At 35.7% G+C, this 22225-nt stretch overlaps 1 protein-coding gene across 12 annotated transcripts in view; it reads right to left on the minus strand.

Moving 5' to 3' along the window:
- LOC140154973 (endothelin-converting enzyme 1-like) overlaps window positions 1-22225 on the minus strand; it is a 237286-nt gene that overhangs the window by 62991 nt on the left and 152070 nt on the right. For 10 of the 12 annotated variants that reach the window (XM_072177711.1, XM_072177676.1, XM_072177654.1 and 7 more), the window contains 2 exons: window positions 15710-15980; window positions 3818-4021 (listed from right to left, as the gene is read on the minus strand). In XM_072177711.1, the coding sequence (XP_072033812.1) occupies window positions 3818-4021; window positions 15710-15980 (475 nt within the window). Of the gene's footprint in view, window positions 1-3817; window positions 4022-15709; window positions 15981-16208; window positions 16517-22225 lie in introns of those variants that run through there. The other 2 variants (XM_072177646.1, XM_072177638.1) reach the window with 2 other exon arrangements.

Below are 22225 nucleotides of genomic sequence, written 5' to 3' on the forward strand. Positions count from 1 at the left end.
TTGCGATTCACAATACAATGCGCCGCCAACGTTTGCTCTTGCTAGTCCAAACTTTGACCTTTAGGGTCGACATCGCCTTCCTAGCCACCATTGGGTTTTTACGCGAGTGTGATAATAATAATACTGAAAACAGCTTCACAAAGGATTCCGTGTGATCAATAGATCGAAAATGGATATACTACAATTATTGTAAACTTCTGTAAGTGTACATTCGCGTGAACGAAATTATATTGACATTTACACACACAATGACATGTTCCCGTGTTGCATTCGTATTACGCGGGCCTTGGATGTCGACATTTTCCCATGATACACTGCGTATTTCGGCCTTTCCCCAGCTACCGCTGGAGGCGCATCGTATTGTGAATCGACCAAATTCTGTTTGGCTGCAGCATCCCTTCAGTATCTCCCAGGAGGTGCTGTACATACTGTAAGTACAGTGTCCGTGGCCGTCCCGGTTTCCTCTTCCCATGTGTATTAAATTTAAATGCTGCTTAAAATGCTATCTACTGAAGATAGCAAAATAAACTCTATGTAATTATGCTTAAAATGCTATCTACTGAAGATAACCCATAAGCTATTACTTTCCCTTTTCAAAAGAGGGATATGTATTAGAGCCAAATTTAAACATTGCAAATGTAAGCTTAACCATCAAGGTAACATACCAATACTGCTGGGTTAATGGAGGTGAATGTAACCAGTGCTTGCAGTGATTAGTAATATATAACATTATCACATACATTATCACAACAAAATTGTACTTGTAAATGGGTTTTTTTTTTGACTACTATCTAAAGAGATATAGTTTAGCTGCTAAGCACCCAAATTTGGTACAATTATGCACTTAGTGATAAAGGTTTCAACACATGAAGTACGTGGTCCAAAGTTTGTTTTAAGATGTGGAGGCATTTCTAATTTGACCGATAGTGGCCGCTAGAGGTCACCACTTGTACTTGTAGAAATACTATAACTTAAGTATGTACAGTACACCATATCCACAAAATCTAAAGCGGCTCCTTTAAATAATCTTATTACTTGTCTTCACTTATATAATAGGGAATATGAAAAATAAGAAAGGTAATCCAAAACTAGGTCACACTCATCATCTTTCATCTTGTTAGAGTAATAAAATATATATGGTTTAAATATAGGTATATTAAGAGTATCTTTTGACCAAACCTTGTCTTACAAGCATTACAGCTCCACTAATGGGATGTCCAGGTATTCACCTGCCATATTGTATGCTCTAGTTATTTTCAGAAATTAAAGTACAAGTAGCTATGAAAATATGTGTGCACACAGCTGCATTTTGAAATCTGCCCAGAATGCACTGACAGATAAGGTGAAGGATACTAACATATAGTATATAGAACCATTTATGTTGTAATTTATGTGAAGGAGTCTGTGCTTTATAGTCATGAAGTCATTTTTATTCACCAACATCTTGGATCTTGGCAATATCTATGAATGTGTGCTATCAAATTATTTTTAAGCAAGAATTTGAAAGTGGAAAAAAGTTAGAAAGACCAACATATAGATCAATGGAAGGACAAACTAAAAGAAACATTCATGTACTCCTACTAATTCAATACACAATTACCTCTGTAATGTCTGCTCTGCATACCATTTCGTTTTAAAAGAAGTTAGCCTGTATATATAATAGATTGATCCTCCATATTGAGCAGATTGCATTTCAAATCATTTATTTCAAGCCAAATGATATAAACAGGCAGGTCCTTGACCCATTCCTTGCCTTGAGCCAGTCTTTGGACCAAATAGGCCAAGTATTATTAATTTTGTTGGTCAGGTTGTGTTGCATTGTGGGAAAGCATTAACCCCTCCTCTTACATAGTATGTGATATTATTAAAAGGTAAGCATGTGTAGCTTGTGTGTGTCTAATAAAAGATAAGGTTTGGTTTTTGATATGGATCACAAAGATCTACTAAGGATAACATGAACTGTTTTTATATTTGAATTATGAAAACATATGTAGTATGCAAAAAGGCTTGAATGAAACTGCACAACATTTGCACTGCAATACTTGGCACACTTTGCATTTTGTATTTCGCTTAGTTATGATTTAGCTTAGGTTATGATTTAGCTTCATTCTACAAAATTAATATGTAAATCTAGGCCTATAAGCTCATTTTTTTGACATGAACTTGGAATTTCTTACTGGATAGAGATTTCACTCTTAACACACAGCTAAAGTTGATCACTTTAATATTTGAGTTTTGGACATGAAAATTTCTTCCCCCATTTTGTAATTTCTGTTGTTAATCATGCACTCCATCTTATCAACCACAATTAACCAAAGATTAGACAAAAACAAAAACAAGTTTGTTCTGCATAGGTGACCTGAAAACCAAAATGTGACATTGCCTTGTCCTCTAAGTGTTTTGTGGCTATTCCCAGCATCAACTTTTCTATTTAAGTAAAAGGTAAATACATATTCTTCTCCTACCTTCCTGTGAAATGTCAGATGTTGTCTTTATGTCATCTGCGTGGCTCATTAGCACCGTTATAATGCTTGCTCCAAAAATGAAATACTAAAATCTAGATATTGATCAATTTGGGGGTTCTGCTCTGGCAAACCACTGATTATCCCTTTAAGGCCAGTGGGGTGGTAGGATATTTAACTAAAAACTATGTACTTCTTAATATTGAGATATTAATTCTTTTAGGGATAGGCCAATAATCACATTTATATTTCCATAGGTCTTGAGGTTTGTGAGTTAAGGCCAATAATATATCAAAACAGAAGTTTTAGTCACTTTCCCTACTCAAAAACAATCACGCACATGGGTGGAAATGGCACCCTTATATCAAGACGTGGGATGATCTTTTATAGAACCCATACCTTTCCTCTTGTATGTCCACTTTATTTGTCTCAATATTTGAGTGGAACTACCACTAGGTCATGCTCCCTCTGATCCAGCTTAAGTGGTTGATCTCCATCAATGCTGCCTGCTTTATCAATGCTGCTGTTTCAATCACGTAGTTCATATTTTGATTACACCTGTTGTGCAACATTGCATTGTCTCCTCAATCATAATTGATTACAGTGACAATTGCAGCAAAAAAATGTCCACTTCGTTTTATGTGCTTAAAAAATGTTACTTGATACTTCATGCAAGACTGCCTTAAGAGTATTGGTTTACAGTTACACATTACAATTAATCTATTTGATGAATCTGATGTAAGTTTAACTCATATGAATGATGGTTGAAAATGATTTGATTATCACTACAGAGAACACATGAAACAAACATACATAAGCAGCAGTCTTGATTAATTTATGCCTCCCCATTTTTGATATTATGCTACATGGCATATCTGATAAAAGAGAATAAACTCAAAACGTGCCAACACATACATTTACTTGCACAGAAAGTCAAACTCTAGACATATTAAATATATGTCTCTTAAGGTATCAAAGCAATGGTAAAATGCAGGAAATATGTAGCATTGTTAGTGCCCCTGAATTTCATTGTCACATACTGGCTGGCATTCATTCTCCATGACAAATAATATCAATGGGTTTTATAGGACTTGCCACATCAAACGTGACAGATGTCAACAAAAATGAACTTGTCAACTAATTTAAAGAACTGCCTTGAAGCTTTACTTATGGAAGTGGCTATTCCTCTACTCATCTTTTTGCTGCATGTACAAGTTTGGTTTAATGTGATCAATGCAAAGGTATTCCAAAGTTCCTTATTTCTTGAATGAAGTCCCAGTTTGCTACATAGGTGCATCACAACTGCCGTTTTTCAAAAGTTACATTCCATAGCAATACAAATCAAATATACTTACCTAATATATTTTTCAATACGTATTGGTTTTCACTATATAATGACAAAAAGGTGTTCCACTTGGTTCTACCATCTGGTATCATATTATTTTTGTACCAACCACCACAGGAGTACTGGTGAAAATTGTCACAAGGATCTATAGACTTGTCCATTGAACTAAGAACATTACTAGAAATTATAACACAGGCCTCTGTAAGACATACATCTGAAAAAGAAAAGAAAGAAGAAATGAAAAAAATTAGTAACACAGCACACTATTCTGTGGGATTACCGGCTCAACACACTTTGTACAGCTCAGGCTACCCATAAATGATTATCATATTCAGTCAATTACCCTAATCAAGCTCTGTGGGTGCTTAAAGTCAGTCATTTTTACGGGGTAGCCTACTCATTATTCACAATGTTATCAAAGATGCGATTGACAACTTTCATGCAAAACAATGCAGCATTTCATAAAGAACTGAATTAAATGTCAAATAAATGTGACAGAATTGAAACCCAGATCAACATATCTAAAATTGCTTGTCTCACACTTTTGACTTGCAAAAAAAGTTGCTGCACACCCCAATTTTACCCTCCCCCAGCCAGGGCTCATAATTATTGTACAGCCCTATTATGTTTCTCCCGTATTCTGGCGCACTGTCACTGTCTCATATCCAAGTGTATACCATACATATAGTTACATAGAACAGTAGCATGCTCTATGATGTAAGGCACTTGGCACTTGATTCTGAGTTTCCCATCACATAGTTTCAGAAAACAAAGAGGTACATTTATCATTATTTTCCCAAGTTTCATAATCAGTCAAAATGCTGAACTAAACGCAGTGTTCTAGACACCAATTAAAGAATGGAGGCATGCTACAGCAGGTGTGGTAAAAAAATGCAAAATGCACTTTTAAATTTTAATATGTAAAAAATCGCGCAAATAAATTCAAACCCGGGTATGCATTTCAAACAAACTCAAGGGCCTCACCATAATCTGCAATAGAACACAGCAATTGTCTAGTAATGCATGCCTACCTATAACACTCATAAAACATGCTCTAATGCGACACAAAAGAGCCTAAATGGAGACAAATATTCAGAAACCACCCTGTTAAACCTCACGAAATAGGCATCAGCTATGTATTAACCATTATTCTACAAGAGGTCCCAAAGTACAATGTAAACAAAGAACATTGCTCATTGCATACATTCTACTTGTTGTATCCATGATAACCGCAGTAAGCTCTCAGCAATGCTTTAGTTACTTGCAACAACGGTAAAGATATAGTACATTTGCCGTCGTTATAAGACCTTCCGCCAGAGTTGCCACAAATTTTCAGCTTGAATCATGGGTCAAATAATCGAAAAGTTGCTACATTTTTTCTCTAAACCATTGGTTTATATGGGACAAGGAACTACCAGAAGTCACAGGAGCCAATGTTGAAGAGTCACCCAATTATTTTCCTTAACCACTAGTTTATAAGGAACAGCAAATGGTCAAAGGTCATGGGAAATTTTCTAGAGTCACCCAATTGGGGCTACTAAATTGTGGATTTGGCAACCCTACCTTCTGCCAGAAGGAAAGTAATGTAATGAAACTATCGATTGCGGGGACAAATTCTTTTGAGATAAGCTGTCAGGATTGGGGGTAACATTAGCTTGCATTATTGTGTATGTGTGTCTACGAAAAGTCAAACGTGCGCTGCATCGCTACCAGTTTACTTGACACAGTGCAGTAAACTGTCATTGCATTACAAGAATGCCGGCAATCTTTCAGATAGGTAATCAATGAATGTTACGCCTAGAAGTCAACTTGTAAACATTACATATCATGTATACGGTAGTCGGTTGTTCCACCTGTCTGCCTCAGTTGAGGATAGATATCTACACCATGCTCCAGAACGTTGAATTAATCTAAATCGATCCGATTCTTATGGTCACCTTTTGCCACATAACAACACAGGTGATAGTAGAAGTAAAGCTACATAAAAATAGATATGCGGTTGTATTCTTTAAGGCATATTCAGGATCCGTTTTCCAAAGTACAGGTGCTGTATGTAACCTAATAACTGCTTCTTACACAAATTTTTGAAAGTGACAACCATCTATAAACTGCTCCCTTTTGTTGTCCCGTAACAAATGAAATTGCTCAAATGTCTATAAATTGACTATTTTATCATCTGATCATAAATTGACTATTTTACCTCGTCATTTAGGGGAAAAAGTTGTTTGATTGTCCTCTTCTGAGTGAACCTAATCTGGAAAAAACTTGTTATTTTTGGTTTTACTGTATAAATAGAATACTGACTGAATTTTGGAAATTACTGAAATTTTGGGCTTTTTTTTCCGAAATTTTTGACAACCTAAAAGTTTTAAAAACAGTTTCATCACACTTTTAAACTGTTTAAAAACATGAATGAAGTTGTATACAGTAGAGAATTTTTTTTTTTTTTGGGGGGGGCTATGGGCTATAATGTTAAGCTACTTACGTTTTGGCTATGACCTTTAAAAGAAATTAAAAAAATTAAAATTAAAAAACTCTGACCGATCGATCCTATCCCAAAACAATTTCTTTTTCTGGCCTTAGGATTATGACTGATTTTGATGTCAGATATACTGTATTTTGAATGTTTGTGTATGTAAATTCCCATTTTGACTTTCATATCATTGTTTTAATAAGCGCCACAAATTAGGTCTAATATGGTATTACACAGATGAGGGCGTGATGAGTTGGTCAAAGATGTTGTTGATTGAATAGGGCCTATTCACTCAACAACATCTTTGACCAACGCATCACGCCCTAAACGGCTACTGTTGACTATAAAAGGAAGCAGTCAGATGTGATGAGTTGCAGTCTGAAGAAACCACTAGTGTAGTGGTGAAACGTCACTGAAAATGTGAGTAGATCAACATCTTTTTGCACTGGAATTGTTCAAAACGAACCATGTTTACAGAAAAATTCAACCTGATGAAAAATCAGAATCTTCTAAAAAATGTTAGGCTTAAAGATGCTGAGCTTGGGTTTGTGAAGAAATACCACCTCAGATGGGTACAAACTAGGGTCCTACTCCTGACTGATGCACACACAATCATGGTGATATCAGTGATACCATCACCCCTGGGAAGAGGGGCACAAACTGCATTTTCCATGTAACAAGCCCTAATGTACATTTGATCCAGATTTCTGCAGTCCAGATATGATTGGTGTACTGTGTGGATGACTGTGCCTGCCTGGCTATCTGACTGATGATCAATGCTCTGTGATACATTCCAAGATTTATACCATGATGGTTTGAGCTGGCTGCCAGGGGGTAAATGATTGATTTAAGTCAAGCTAATTAAGAAAATTTGTTTTCTATTATGGTACATGTATGTGATACAATATGTAAGCTTAAAGGGGAAAAGGTAATAATTATTGAAGCTGTTCCTTCTGTTTTAAGAGTCTTTTTCATTGTCCTGGACAATAGGGATACAACATGCTCAAAGGGTTAATTTTAATCATTTTTGGGTTGCTCTTGATTCAAACATCATTCATAACCTCATGTATATATGTGATGCGTGTAATAAAATCATATTTTACAATCAATCACAATTGACCGCAAAATGTGTAATTGTTCCAATCTTGCATATAAATGCAGCTTTCATTATCCATGAGAAAGGGTAAAAGGGACTGGAAAGATTAAAGATCTACTCAATTTCAGATTCAAGAAATATTTTCAAACAAAATATAAATGAGAAAAAAATTTCAACTAACCTTTTGCATAGGGTATAAGGGATTCTAAAATCAATCACATTTTCCCATGAACTAATTTATGCCAAATTTTAATCCCTGCAATTAATAAGTTATTTCCAGAACCAAACCTTTTACTCTTTGATATTCATTTGAAAGCATGTCATGTTATCCCTCTATTGTATGGTTTTTGTAATTTCTAAATCTTGGATGGGTTAATTACAACGCACTGCCAGTAGATAGCGACACTGACCTCAGCTAGGGTTACCGCATCGGATACAACATCAAATTATATTTGCATAAGTCCATAATCATATTTCTCACCCAAGCCCAAATTCTTACACTTGCAATACTACATACATGACAGGTCTGCTTACTAGCAGTGATAAATGAGAATTCATTATATATTTCATATTTTTACAGGATTATTTAATATAGAATGCGCATAGGATGTCAACAATCCAAGACAGCCTATGCAAATACACCTCATCAAGCATGCTGCGAATCACCCAGACAGTGCAAACAAAACAATTGCCCTGCATTTTCCCCCACAAAACTTACTTAAAATTCCACACCTAGTTCTACTGCCAGATTTGAAGAAAACACAAACACAAGGGGCTTGCTAATAAGTGTACGGGTATCTGCAGACAACAAAAGTGGGGGAGTTGGCAACATGTATACTGTCTAGTTTGACTTTTGTTACGAGTTTACACACATAACATGCTTTGCTTCTGTGGATGCTTGACACGTTTGTAGTCTTATTACAGAGGAGGTCTCGTAAGCACTCACTCGTGTGAGTTTCACTATGGGATGGATGGGGATACCTGTCTCTAGCTAGCGTGATGAGGCATATATAATCCCACATCATGAATTTTTAACATGGTTCTTTCTCCAAAGCTGTAAAAAGCTACAAGAAGCTGCTGATAATGATGGATGGAGTTGTGACTGGACAGGCCACAGAAAATATAGAACCACATCTATTATTATAATAAAGCATGCTTAGTTTACTATTATGAGCAATATATCATTATTTCCATCCATGAGTAAATTTATTTATTTATTAGAATTTTATTACTTTGAATATTTCATCTAGGTTTTCTTTTGTACATTGACATTCCACATCATATTGTGTATAGGGGCATAGCTAGGGTTTGTGGTCCCCAGAACAAGGATAGGAATGGTGCACCTTCTACTTGGTGTAGATATTCCTATTTTACATACACAGAAATATACAAATAGTATCCTTTCATTATAGTAGTTATTGCAGTTCTTGAAGTATTGGTTCCAAACCATAGGCAAAATGTATACTGAAGTACATATTTCACTTTCTGCCACATTTGCTTTAAAAACAATACTAGTCCAATAACTGTTTTCAATCTTTTAAGGAAAAAAAAAGACCAAATAACTATGTTCACTAACATTCAATTTCGATCACAACACAAGTGGTTCTATATTTATAATATCCCCAGAAACCAGACCCAATGCAATTTCAAATAACACCACCAAACCGCATTCGGAATCCATATTTTGAAACTATATGTGGTTGAATATAAAAATCAAGTATTTTGCCTTCAGATATGATAAATAAACTTAATGATAGACCATTTATTTCACTTTATTGCTTTTTCTACATGTATACTGTCTTGCACACACAGGGCAATTTTAACTACAAATTCAATATGAGTTACCTTGAGCATTAAGAAAAATGTAAATAAAAGATAAAGCTGATTACTACATACTGTCAATAAAACCCCTCTTTATATCGTTGTTTCAAATACCCATTGGCTTTATTACTTTTGACTGTCTCTTGCCATTATTTATAAGCTGCTATAGTCATGAGCCATTGACAAAGGTATTGGTGGACAATAAGCTGGAAATCGCTGTCATATTGCATGTTAGAATATCACTGTTGCTAGGTCAACTGGCTCACACTTTCTTTGTTTCGAACCACTGATCGAAATAGTCACAACACAAAGCCTGTGGCATATCACAATTCGGAACAGGTGTATGAGCCCAGGCTTGATTCAGTAACTAATGGTTACTAACATGCACTCCGACAGCGAATAAAACACATTTTAACAAATTAATTTAGAATCACAATGTTACAGTGCACATCAATATTTGTCCCCAAACATTATGGCAGGCCAGGTTACATCAATATAACCTTTTTTCATTGAATGGCCTAAGCATCAACTCCACTGCAGCCACTCAGCCTGTCATGGTATCATGATGAGTCTAAACTACTAATAGAAAATATATACTGAACAAAGGCCCACAAAGTTCCTCTTAGATTACTAGTTACAAAATGTCAACCATATTTAGTTTCACTCTAACTTCCTTAGCCCTTCTACTTTAGGTCTTTTAGCCAATTTTGTATTAACTCCAATAAGCCAATGATGATATAGATAGAGCTACTACTGAGAATGGCTGTTATATATCATTATAAACTTAATCAAATATCTTATTCTGACCAAATGCATTCATCTTTTCCATCAAGGTTTATAAGTGCTATCATGGTGCAAGTAGATCAGTGCCCAACAGGTTGCATGACCTTAGTTTTACTTTATACCTGTTGAATATTTCCTCTCCCTAGACACTCATCCATGCGTGCACACACACAACGGGTTAAAAACACACTACTTTTATCATCGCAGTTAGTCATTTGATCTTGGGCTTTTTTCAATATGCAACAAAACCCATAGTCGCTGTGATATGGCCATAACAAGATTACACAACTGGGACTAAACCGGAATACACTGAGAAATCTTAGTAAGGGATTTGGGCTCCTGTTTGATAGATGGTAAATTATAAGAGGGCTAGAGGTACGGGCTCTGACTCATAATGGGAAGGTTGTGGGTTCGAACCCTTACGGTGGTGCCCTTAGACAAGGCCCTTTAAAGTTTATTGTCTTTCTCCAATCAGTGTGCCCGGGATCGGTGTACGCCTGGTTTGTTCACCTGGAGTATAAATAGGTACCGGCATAATATAATGCTGGCTAGGTAAAACAAACAAGTTAATTCAGGAGAGTCTGGCTCAAAACACCAAGGAAAAGAAGGTAGGCATTCATTTAAATTTCTGGTGTTCTGTAAAAGGTTAAATAATATTTTGGCCTTGTAAGAGATAGAAGGAAGATGGCAGCTATGGCCAAAATATCTTCCCTACACCTTCGCAGAAGATGAAGATGACTCTATTCTTGATTAGTTTAGAAATGGATCAGATATTTATTTGACAAAGCCTGTTCCAGTTTGGGATATATATCCAGGGTCCATCTATAGAATTATAATAGGGCCAATGTGAAAGAATTGGCCATATTGCATGATATTATCAGAAATTTGAAATCAGTCTGCATTTTGTCATTTGCATATATCCATAGTTGAATTACACTGAATTGCACCTATGAATAGAAAGAGAACTCTTGCTACTTGGCATCATTTTGCAAACATGGTTTCTCAGACATTGTCATGACAGCATGCAAATAAAGGATATTTAGTCTGCCTGCCATTTTGGAGGCAATGAGAATGTAATGGGTAATACTGAAAGTATTCAGACAAATCAGATATTGTTACCTTCAATGCACCTCAGACACCGGTGTCAATCCCGGGGGATTTGCCCCACCTTTCGGCAAAATGACCCTTCTTTTCTCTTTTCAGGCACTTTTTGACAATTCAGCCTCTAAAACATGTCATTGTCCAATTAGATCATGTCTACGAACTACATCACTCCCACTTAAAGAATGCCCAACAATGAATAGAATGTTTTCAAATATTTCAAGTATCTAAACCGGGGCAAGGAATCCAATTATCACACTGGAATTTCAGTAACCCAAGACAAGCGGTTCGTTATTTATGAGAAGAAATAAGGTACCGATACGATGTACCTCATTTCCTATCATATTATACTGAACCGCTTGTCTTGAGTCACTGAAATTTCAGTGTATTAATTGGATTCCTTGCCCCAATAATATACATAACTTTGGTTATCAGTGTGTTATTATTTTTTGAGAAAAATGCGAAAATAGTCACAAATTTACCACAGGGGTGTAGTACCCCCTTAAAACAATAGGTAATATTAATTGCTGCATTCATTATTTTAGTTTAAATATTTAGGAAAACATGTTTTCCTAAATATTTAAACTAAAATGTTTTCCTAGATATTTAAACTAAAATAATGAATGCAGCAATTAATATTACCTATTGTTTTAATATGAAGAACATGACATATCGAGCATTGGCTCTTGAGCTAAATGCAATAGCTCCACAGCATGTGCGCTTATCTTGACTATAAATGCATTGTACTCAGTTCATTGTCCTTATCGTAGCTTCTACCTTAGTAGACTAACATTTTGAAAACTAGTAATGAATTGCACATTCCAGTTACACATTGGCAGGATTTCTAGAATGATGACACTACTAATGGGGCTAAAGACAATTTCAATGCACTCGAGGTCTACGACCGACTGAACCCCATGCCAGCTATTTATTGGTTCTAATGAATGATTTGAAATGATTGATGACTATAGATTGGCTGCACGATTTACTCATAATGAGATGAGAATGGCTGTGTGCCTGCAAATCTATATTAAATAGTCCATTTATTAGTCCAAATAGGTCTAAGCTTCAAAATTTGTTTGGTAAAAGAGCGGAATCAGTATTTGTTTTTGCAGAAACCAAAATGACTGGCCAAAATAAGAGAAATACAAATTTATTTACAGAATGTATTTGAGCACAGTAGATTACTTAAGGACATAAACAATGACTGCGATTGTGATTACAAGTGATTGCAACTTCCAAACAAACGTATGGAACCCAGGTATGGAACGTTGTGCAATCTATTCAAAATCCCGTCACAGGAGAGTGATTTTGAATAGATTGCATGTATATCTCAAATTTAAAATCCATCCTCAAACTCAGTCAAAATAAGCTTGAAATGCGCATAACTTTCAATATTACATACATATTACATAATGAAATATTTTCACTAATTGAAAGTATTAATCACATAATTCTACCAACAAATGCTTGCAAACATATTTTTATCAGAATTTATTTTTTTGTATTTTTGTAAAGAAAAAATATTGGAAAAATAGTTAATTTGACCAATTTCTCTGAGAAAGATCTACACGACCAAACCAATGCACAGCAGCTTCAAGACACTGTTTTTTTTTGGCAAGTACCTATCAATTTCAATCTGTGCAGATTGTCCTTATTTTCAAAAACATTTTCAAGGCCAAAGAATTACCAGCTGGCCAGCTGCAGAGTTACTATGAAGGGTAATTTTTTACTGTTACAGGATAAAACACAATTTGATGCATAACCAAGTGGTTGTCTGTCAGATGAGTTCATGGGCCATTATGGATGTTTGCTATGATTTTTGGACAAGCGGATGAGATGGCAAGTGCTTATTTCAAACACAGAATATAACATAATATACTCAGACTGTACCCATGTTGTTGTTGTCGCTGATACAAATTCACTATTGAACATCAACACACACTGTTATGTATGAGTCTGGCAATAGTAGTTTTAATATCATGGATCAAAACTCCAGTGGCTGTCAGCGAATTATGACAAAGATAATTGACTTCCACCTGTTCTCCTTACATACACTAGACTAGTCAAGCCTTTACATACACCATTACTTTGTACTGGGCGTGGGTTACCCTCCCTATATAATATCTACATAAATTGTCTACTCCGGAAGCTTCATTCAATAATGATTTGAGCCTGTACACAAAAAGCATGCATCTGTCCATGTTCATTACATTTCTCCTGACACAACCTACTTTATGCCGTTTGACAAATTATGGCAATGTACTCCAACCCTGTGGCTTAAAAGGATCCAAAATTGGACTTATTAAAAAGTGCATTTTGCAAATGAATTTTGTGTACAGAAAATGCTTAATTTTGGACAAATATTCCTAAATATTATGGTTATATAATTCTGTGTATAGAGATGTATTTTTCAAATATGAACTGTATGTGAGGTGTTTGTACAAACTCATCAGCCTCTTATTTAGATCATTCTTATTTAGGGGGAGGGGAGATTTGTGGAAATTACTAAAAAACCTAAACCAAATTTTGTACTATGGGCTGGCATAATGGTGACAGGGCCGGATTTACCTTTTGGGGGGCCCTGGGCCAGGCCAAAATTTGGAGGCCCCAAACGCACCGTGATGAAGGCATGTGCACTCAAGTGGCGTTTTTAGATTTTACTAGGACATTTGCGCGCACAAAAAATTTCAATTTTAGCCCAAATTGAAGCTAGATTTTGTTATATTAAAGGTTATAGTGCAAGTTTTATAGGCTATTTTGGCCCAAAACATGGTGTTTTTTCGGCTAAATTGAAGATGCACACTGCACATGGCAATTTTGGAGGCCCATCTGGCCCTATGGTTAATCTGACCCTGCATGGTAAGACTTTGATCCGGATACCCTATGTGTACAACCACCCCTCTTGTAAATGCTGCCAGGTGTGGAGGTGTGTGTGTATTCCAATTGGAGAGATTCATACACCCACATTCCAACTGGGAAGATTTTTTCACACAAAACAAAACTCATGCATGAAAAAAATCAATTTAAATGTCCTGAGAACTTTATTTTTGGGCTAACAAACTGAAGCAGAACTGTACAATAACTGCTTTAATTGTTATCAATAATATGACATATGTTTTATACAAAGAATATTTAAAAGTGTGATGATGATTGGGTAAAAAATATGCACAGATACACCTCTTGTAAATGCTGCCAAGTGTGGAGGTGTGTGTGTATTCCAACTGGGGAGATTCACACACCCACATTCCAACTGTGGAGATTTTCTCACACAAATCTAAAAGCAACCGCTATACTGTGGAGGTTGATCAATCAGAAAATGGTAGGTGGTATACTTCCCTCTATGGCTCAAAGACACCATTTTTGAGGTTATCTCCAACTGTGGAGCTCCACGGTTGCAAGCAGGCTCCATGGTTGGTATGTGGCAAAACATACCCACATCCACAGTGTAAATGAATGCGGTTACAAACACACAGACATTTGTGAGTTAAGGGTCTAGTGATGCATGCTGGAATGTTGTGCATAAATATTTTTACAACAAAATTATTTGGACACCATAGCGGAAATGACCTATAATTGACCTTTGACCCATACCAAAATGACCTCTAAATGGCATTTGACCCCAATTATGTGCATGCCACTTTCATACCAGAAATGACTCCTAAATGACCTTTGTGCACTCTTTGCACCTACTTGCAAACAGGGACCTGTAACTCAGACCTATCTAAACAAGCACACTGTACACCTGAAACTCTGCCAATGATGTACCTGCTTCAAGTTGTATAATCAAGAGGAGACTCAACTCGATACAAAACATGGTCTTCTATATGCATTTTCATGTTTTTGCATCATGGGGAAAGAAATCAAGGATGTGCATGGTTGATGTGTGTCCACTGTTATATGAGGTCACTGTCCTCAGTTGCAGGCATTTTACTAGTATGCGCACCCCCCCCCCCATACACCACACACACATCTAAATATACATGTGCACCCCTACCCCCATATACACAACATATAATTCTAAATCTGATGACTAAATGTTTCTTTTTTTGCAAATTGTTTCAATTTCTTCCACGAAAATCTGAAAATGTAAAACATCTTGTCTGCTTGTTTACAAGGTCAGATACACTGTTATAATCATGGATTTGACTGATGTTCAACATTATTCAATATAAATCTGGAATCAACGTTGCAAGGCAAAAATGTGAAGAGAGTGCTTTCAACTTTCACAAATCTGTGAAGTTGTTTAATCAAATCAAATCATTTAATAGCTCTTCTCTACAGATGTGCAGCCCTGACCTTCATAACACCAAGCCGTAAAAAAAAAGAAAAAAAAGGGAGAACACTTCCCCATTTGAACATCACAAACCACTTATTTAATTTGCTGAAGAATGCACGCTCACTCCCATCAACTATAATGTAATCCAATTTGAGAGACTCAACACCATACAGAGTGAGAAACCGTCCCATAAAAACCATGGCATGAGTGCCTCTCTAATTGTGTAGACATTATGCATGCACTTAGCAAGCAAAAAACAACAGGGTGATAAGCCCTGTGGGAAATGGGTAGCGTAAATGGTCAAGTAAAAAAAGTTGAAAAACAACTAAGTATTAAGTAATAAACTCACCTTTTCTACTGAAGGCATATACAAGCGATAAGACGATTACAATAATTAAGAATATAATACACAGCACTATAAGTATCTTCTCAAGCAAGGAGCGCCCTTTCCTGGGCTTCTTCGGTGGCCGGTATGAGGTGGAGTTCTTAAATTCTACCGCACCATCGGGAGATTTGTCTTTAACCTCCATTTCTTGAGAGTTCTGGTGTAGACTGTCTCCAACTTCATTGTCGTCCAACCCATCTCCTCCACTCAGGGACGACCGCTCGTATTTCACCATCTAGGGGAGAAAGAAGAAAGGATGTGAGGATGAGATTTCAATAACCATGGTAACAAATGTAGTGATGTAAATGACCCATATTCCATAGAGAGAAAGAATGCTCCTTAATGTAATGCATGAGTGATTGGTGATGCACCGTAACACACACAACAACATTCCAGGCACACAAAACAATAGAAAGAAAACAAATTGAGTAGATTTTTAGCACATTAATTAGTCCATCCATACCAGATAGCCACCTCCATGCTGGCTATTGGAATACTCCGTATACTCTGTTCCAACAGAGGAACCATTCCGTTTGGTCTCGACTGCCATAACGGCAGCGACTGCCATAACGGCAGTGTTCTACACATGGAAATTTAATTACAACTGCATCACTGATTCACTGTGCATGCTGGCTTTATCGCTTTCCTGATAGCATGTTAGCGCAGAGCGTTACCCGTCTGCAAATCCACGTCACCTCTGTGCCGTAGTCTGGTGATTCTTACACTCTACAAACCAGTAGATTAAAAGCAGGTGGTCACCATAACATGGCATTAAGATGGTGGATTTGCAGCTCGTGCAGTAAGATGACTTCTAAGATGCACTTGTAATGCTGTCATAGCCCATCTTCACATAATACCTCCTCCTCTGAGTCGAAATCACACAATTGTATGCTATGCACCCACTAACTTTTGACACTTGCATGCATTACAGAGTTCAAAGATCACTGTAATAATTTGTAAAGCACATTATCAAGCATGTAATGTAACAAAAAGGAAGCTGGCATTTTCATTACAAATGTGTTGTTGCAAGAAATTTCACATTTGATCTATGCAAGCTCTTTATTGAAGTGTAGTTCAATATAGATTTACAAGAAGATTTCAAAATATAATAAAACATTTGTTTTTCTAGCTATCTTTTACTTATAGTACAAACTTCTCCCCTTTTGTTTTGCTTGATATACATTAATGCAAAAAGCATTTATACAAACATTTACATTTAGATTATTACTATTTCTTACTTTTGTTCAAAAGTTTCTGCTTTTTCCCCCTTTTTATTTTTCTTGTTGGGGGATCAGCTAACCTATTAGGCAACCCCAATACAAGCATGGAAAGCAACACTGATTTGTAAAAAATTACTAAATCATTGTGACATAATCTTATCCATGATGGCCATTGTTACAATTTTGACAATTGAGATATACTTTTGGTCCATCTTCAATTAAGGCAGGCAAGCAGCCATTTTTGGTTGCTTTCAAATATCAACAACTCTAAAGTGAGTAATTCATAATCACAAAAGAAGACATATAGATGTCACAATATTTAAGCAGCAACATTGATACATTTTTTACTGTTGCTCTTCTTAAGTAATGGGCTATTGTAGTTGAAATCCATACACCACCTGTAGAAGACATGCCCATACAGAGGTGTAGATTTCAAAGGTAGTCACTCACTCATTCAGGTGACCCCATTTAAAATTCACACTCCCTGTGTAGAAGATTAATATCATGTCTTCCATAGGGGGTGTATGGATTTCAACTTGAATGGCACAATCCACTATCATCTACCTGTAAGTTAACATCAAGAGGATATTGTCTGTGACATCTCACCTGATCCAGGCAAGTATTTACTCAACAAATCAACACACACATATATAACAAGCCTCACCAACCACCATAATTTTCATTATTATTTCCCACTTGGGGGTTGAGGACTTTCACTCCTGGCAATGTTCAACGCAAGATAAAAAACAAATATGCCTTCTAGGGTCTTAGGATATGTTGCGTCCAGGTCCGTATCTTACCCACGGGGCAAATTATCACTTACACTTCCCGTCAAGGAACCTAAACACACACACGCATTGCATGGTTGCCGGCTAAGTATGTCACATTACGTCTATCAAATTTAGTTTAACACAAAAAATGCTAATTGCCTTTTCAAAATGTAGTTTTTGTTTTTAACATGCTACAGTCTCTGTTTTCATTTTTTATTTTTTTACAAACTATTTTTTTCCACTATGCAAATATCTCAGTTTCAAAAGTCACAAAAAAAAGACAGAAAGAAGGAAAGCAAAAGCAAGAAAGCATGCACACAATCAAGCAAGCAAGGGAGCAAGAGAGCAGAAAAGCAAGAAAGCAAGACAGAAACTAACTAACTAACTAACTAACTAACTAACTAACTAACTAACTAACTAAATAACTAAATAACTAAATAACTAAATAACTAAATAAATAAATAAATAAATAAATAAATAAATAAATAAATAAATAAATAAATAAATAAAAAAGAAAGGAGCAAACAAACAACAAAAGAAACAAAGATATTGTGATATATTAAAATGTAAGAAAGGTTACAATGAATATGGATTAACAGTGGATGAAAAGTTTTACCAATAAATCCTACCCAAATTCCCATATATTACAGTACTATTAAACAAATACAGACCATGTAACACAGACATATTTTGATATGTGACATCTATGTATGTAACAAGCCTTATGATAGCTATATCTTGTATTTTAATAACTGGTCATCATTTATTGAGCTTGTGATTTATGCTCTCAAACAAACCAGACATACATATGCAAAACTCTACCATGACACCCGTGTTGTAAACTAATCATAGGCCTTTACATCATCTACAGCCACACCTTAACTAACACCTGCAACTATGACAAATTAACAGACATTAATGAAAACAACTCAATTTATATAGTAACATTACATTATCACTAAGATTCACATTTATTACTTTCTCAATTAAAATGTAATTTGGATGAAGTTATGCATGAGTTATGATGCATTTTCTAAGAATATAATGTGTAAGCATGTTCTAAGTTTACCTGGAGACAGTCATAATTTTAAATGGCTGCCACAAGTGCAGTGCAATGCGGCTTATTACAGTGATGTGCCCAGGGTGCAGCTTTGGAGGCTTTAACCCACTAGGTTTCTGTAAAATCATGCACAATCGGCCTATATGGGGAACTGTCCAGCCCCTTAGCACTCCAGATAGACTTGTAGCCCTCCACCCTGGGTTGTATGCTTAAGGGGGTACTACACCCTGGCCAATTCTGTGCCTATTTTTGCATTTTTCTCAAAATTTATAGCACATTGGTGACAGGTAAGATATGTATATTATAGGGGCAAAGACTACAACTACTGCACTGAAAATTCAGCAACTCAAGGCAAGTAGTTATTGATTTATTGATCAAATATTGGGTTTCCCTCATTTTTGACTGTAACTCCGCAACTGTTGTCTGTGCTGAAATAAAATTTCCAGTGCAGTAGTTGTAATCCATGCCCCTATAATATACATCTTCCTTGTCACCAATGCGCTATAATTTTTGAGAAAAATGCAAAAATAGGCACAAAATTGGGCAGGTGTAGTACCCTTAAATAATTTGCATGTTGCTCTTGCTCAAACATGCCAAATGTGATATTATTGTGAGTGAATATTTATTCCTGACAAAGCTTAATATTTGTGTTATCTACAGTAATAATAATATGGATTGTAACCAATTATACCTAGTAGACCACTGGCCAACACAGGATTGAACCATGAACCTTCATTCTGGACCAACTAATTGCTCCTACCCTCTACTTAGCTCTCCTCTGGTGGAAAGGGCATCAACCTTAAATTTATAAGGTCTATTATTTGTTCAATTCCTCTCCCACTTGGTATTTTTCTTGATTTCAACTGTTTTTATCATATTTTAACTTAACAGAACATAATGTGGTGACAGCTTCCTACATAATGACAAAACAACTATGGCAGCTATGAATCAGAAACCGGAAGACAAATCCAGCCCAATTTTGAGCGATAAATGCTAATGATAAAACCATATGTTCTAGTGTTAAACACAGCTTACATTGTGGGACTATCATCTTGTCTAACAAGATTTAATAAAACATGATTGTCTATGTGTGTACGGTCATGCACATTTTTTTCATGCTTTCTGTCAAAAGGTGCGACAGCCAGGGACTCTAATTGATTTCCTTTCAGTCTGTCTTTAATGAAGGTATTCCATTTGAAAACCAAACACCCCCTATGAAAGACCAAACCTTAACCTCCCACACAGGGAGTGTGAATTTCAAATAGGGTTACCTGAATGGGTGATTCCATTTGACATTTACACCCCCTGTGTGAAAGATTAAAGTCATGTCTTCCACAGGGGTTATGAATTTCAACTAGAAGAGCCAATTGTAATAAGTTTTCCCTTTATATTGAATTTGTGAGTGTAAAGTTGGTATTGAATATGTTGCTTGTTCAATTGAGAGCGTATATTGCAGAAGCTATCAGGTTGAATGACAACAAAAAAAATTTCGCTGTACAATTCACCTTTTTCATAATTGACCACTTTGTTGCCGTTGGCGATGTTTGGCTCTGCTAACTCCAATTAGGCCGGAGTTAGCGAAGTGGAAAACTGAAAGCGAGGCCAAAGATGTAAATTACATACGCCCAATTATGCAAAGTTAATTTGCCAAGTAACTAGAAGGACTATCTAGTTGAGACTTGGTACACATGTAGTACAAGCACAATAAAAGTATATATTGTTTTTAGTATTTTGCTAATTTTAATCTGCATAATTAATTAGGGTTAATTTCTTTAATAATTAAAATTAAATCTAACAGCCTCTAATTAATTATGGCAGATTAAAATCATCAAAATGCTAAACGTAATATACTTCTATTGTACTTATACTACATATGTACCAAGTCTCAGCTAGATAGTCCTTATAGTTACTTGGCAAATTAACTTTGCATAATTGGGAGTATGTAATTTACATGTTTGGCCTCGCTTTCAGTTTTCCTCTTAGCTATACTCTGGCATAATTGGAGTTAGCAGAGCTAAACGCTGCCAACGGCATGAAGTGGTCAATTACGAAAAGGTGAATAATACAAGTTATATTGCAATAACACCACCTGCTATATGATTGCAAAATTACCTGTTAATAATCAACTTTGAACTTCTTCATTATGTTGTTGTTGTTGTGATTTTCAAGTATTTTAAAATACAACATTTGCAAATGAAAGTTCAACTTCTCCAAAAGAAAATTAAACAACAACAAAAACCAGATCCCATGCAGATTTGAGCAATATCTGAATGCACATTAAACTTTATAAATCATTATTACATCAAAATTATTGAAGCGCTCATCCATCAACATCTTCATGATTTATCACAGTGTATTTTTTCTTGATCTATAAAAGACTGCCTCATTGAAGATTCCTAAATTATAGTTTTGAGATGTATAGAAGCTGATCTGCTTGCTATCTACTTAATCCCTGCCATGTCCCTGAAATGTAATAAGTAAAAGTGTAGTAACTTTGTAATAATGTACATCAAGCACAACAAACAAAACTCTAATATTGAAAGTAAGCACTGATTTGGTGTAAGATCAGCCATTCTGGAGAAATCATCCAAAACCCACATTTCTGATCAATTTTTTGTAACAAACTATAAAAATATAATAAATTTCACACTGAAGATCCATTGATTTTTTTATATCTACTGAAGATTAAAAAGTGCCAGACTTATCAAAATCTATTATTTTGTTTGCCATCTACCAGCTTTATTTAATGATCATTCAATCAACTGTTTTCTGATTTATCAAACTTGTTTGCAATAGAAAGCTCTATAATATTATTATCATACTGAATAATTACTTTCCATGACTAAACATATTGCAAACTTTTGCAAAGTCAGTTTGATTGCTATATGGAAACCGAGAAAATCAAACCACCTACAGAAAACTTGCACATGCTTTTGTAGCTGTCAAACTGGATTCATGCAACTCACTACTGCTCATCATAACTCTTACACTTTAGTCGCTACACTGGCTTCCAATTCAATTCTGTATCTACAAGATTTTGCTTTGGAAACCAGTAAGTGTGCTCGCAAGAAAATGTTTGATAGAACTTATGCAGGTCTTACAATCCAATTCGCTCAGTCCTCTTTGTTCAGCAAATAAGTATCTTGTTGCTGCTACTGCAAAACCAATCTCAAGATGATATGATGAAAGAATGTTTATGTACAGATGTATGCTACTCCTTACCTGTACAACATGCTCTCTGTCAGTTATGTCAGCTTCATAATCAACAGTTTTCAATATCTTCTTAAAACTCGCTTGTTCAACGTTGTATTTTAACTTTATTTTGCTGTTCAAATGAAATTTACATTGTATCTTGTACTTAACTTTGCTTGTTATTATTCTTGATTTGTGTTATTTTATTTGTGTAGAGCATAGATGTTCAATTGCATGA

The sequence above is a fragment of the Amphiura filiformis genome, chromosome 1, assembly GCF_039555335.1.
Source record: "Amphiura filiformis chromosome 1, Afil_fr2py, whole genome shotgun sequence".
NCBI lineage: Eukaryota > Metazoa > Echinodermata > Ophiuroidea > Amphilepidida > Amphiuridae > Amphiura > Amphiura filiformis.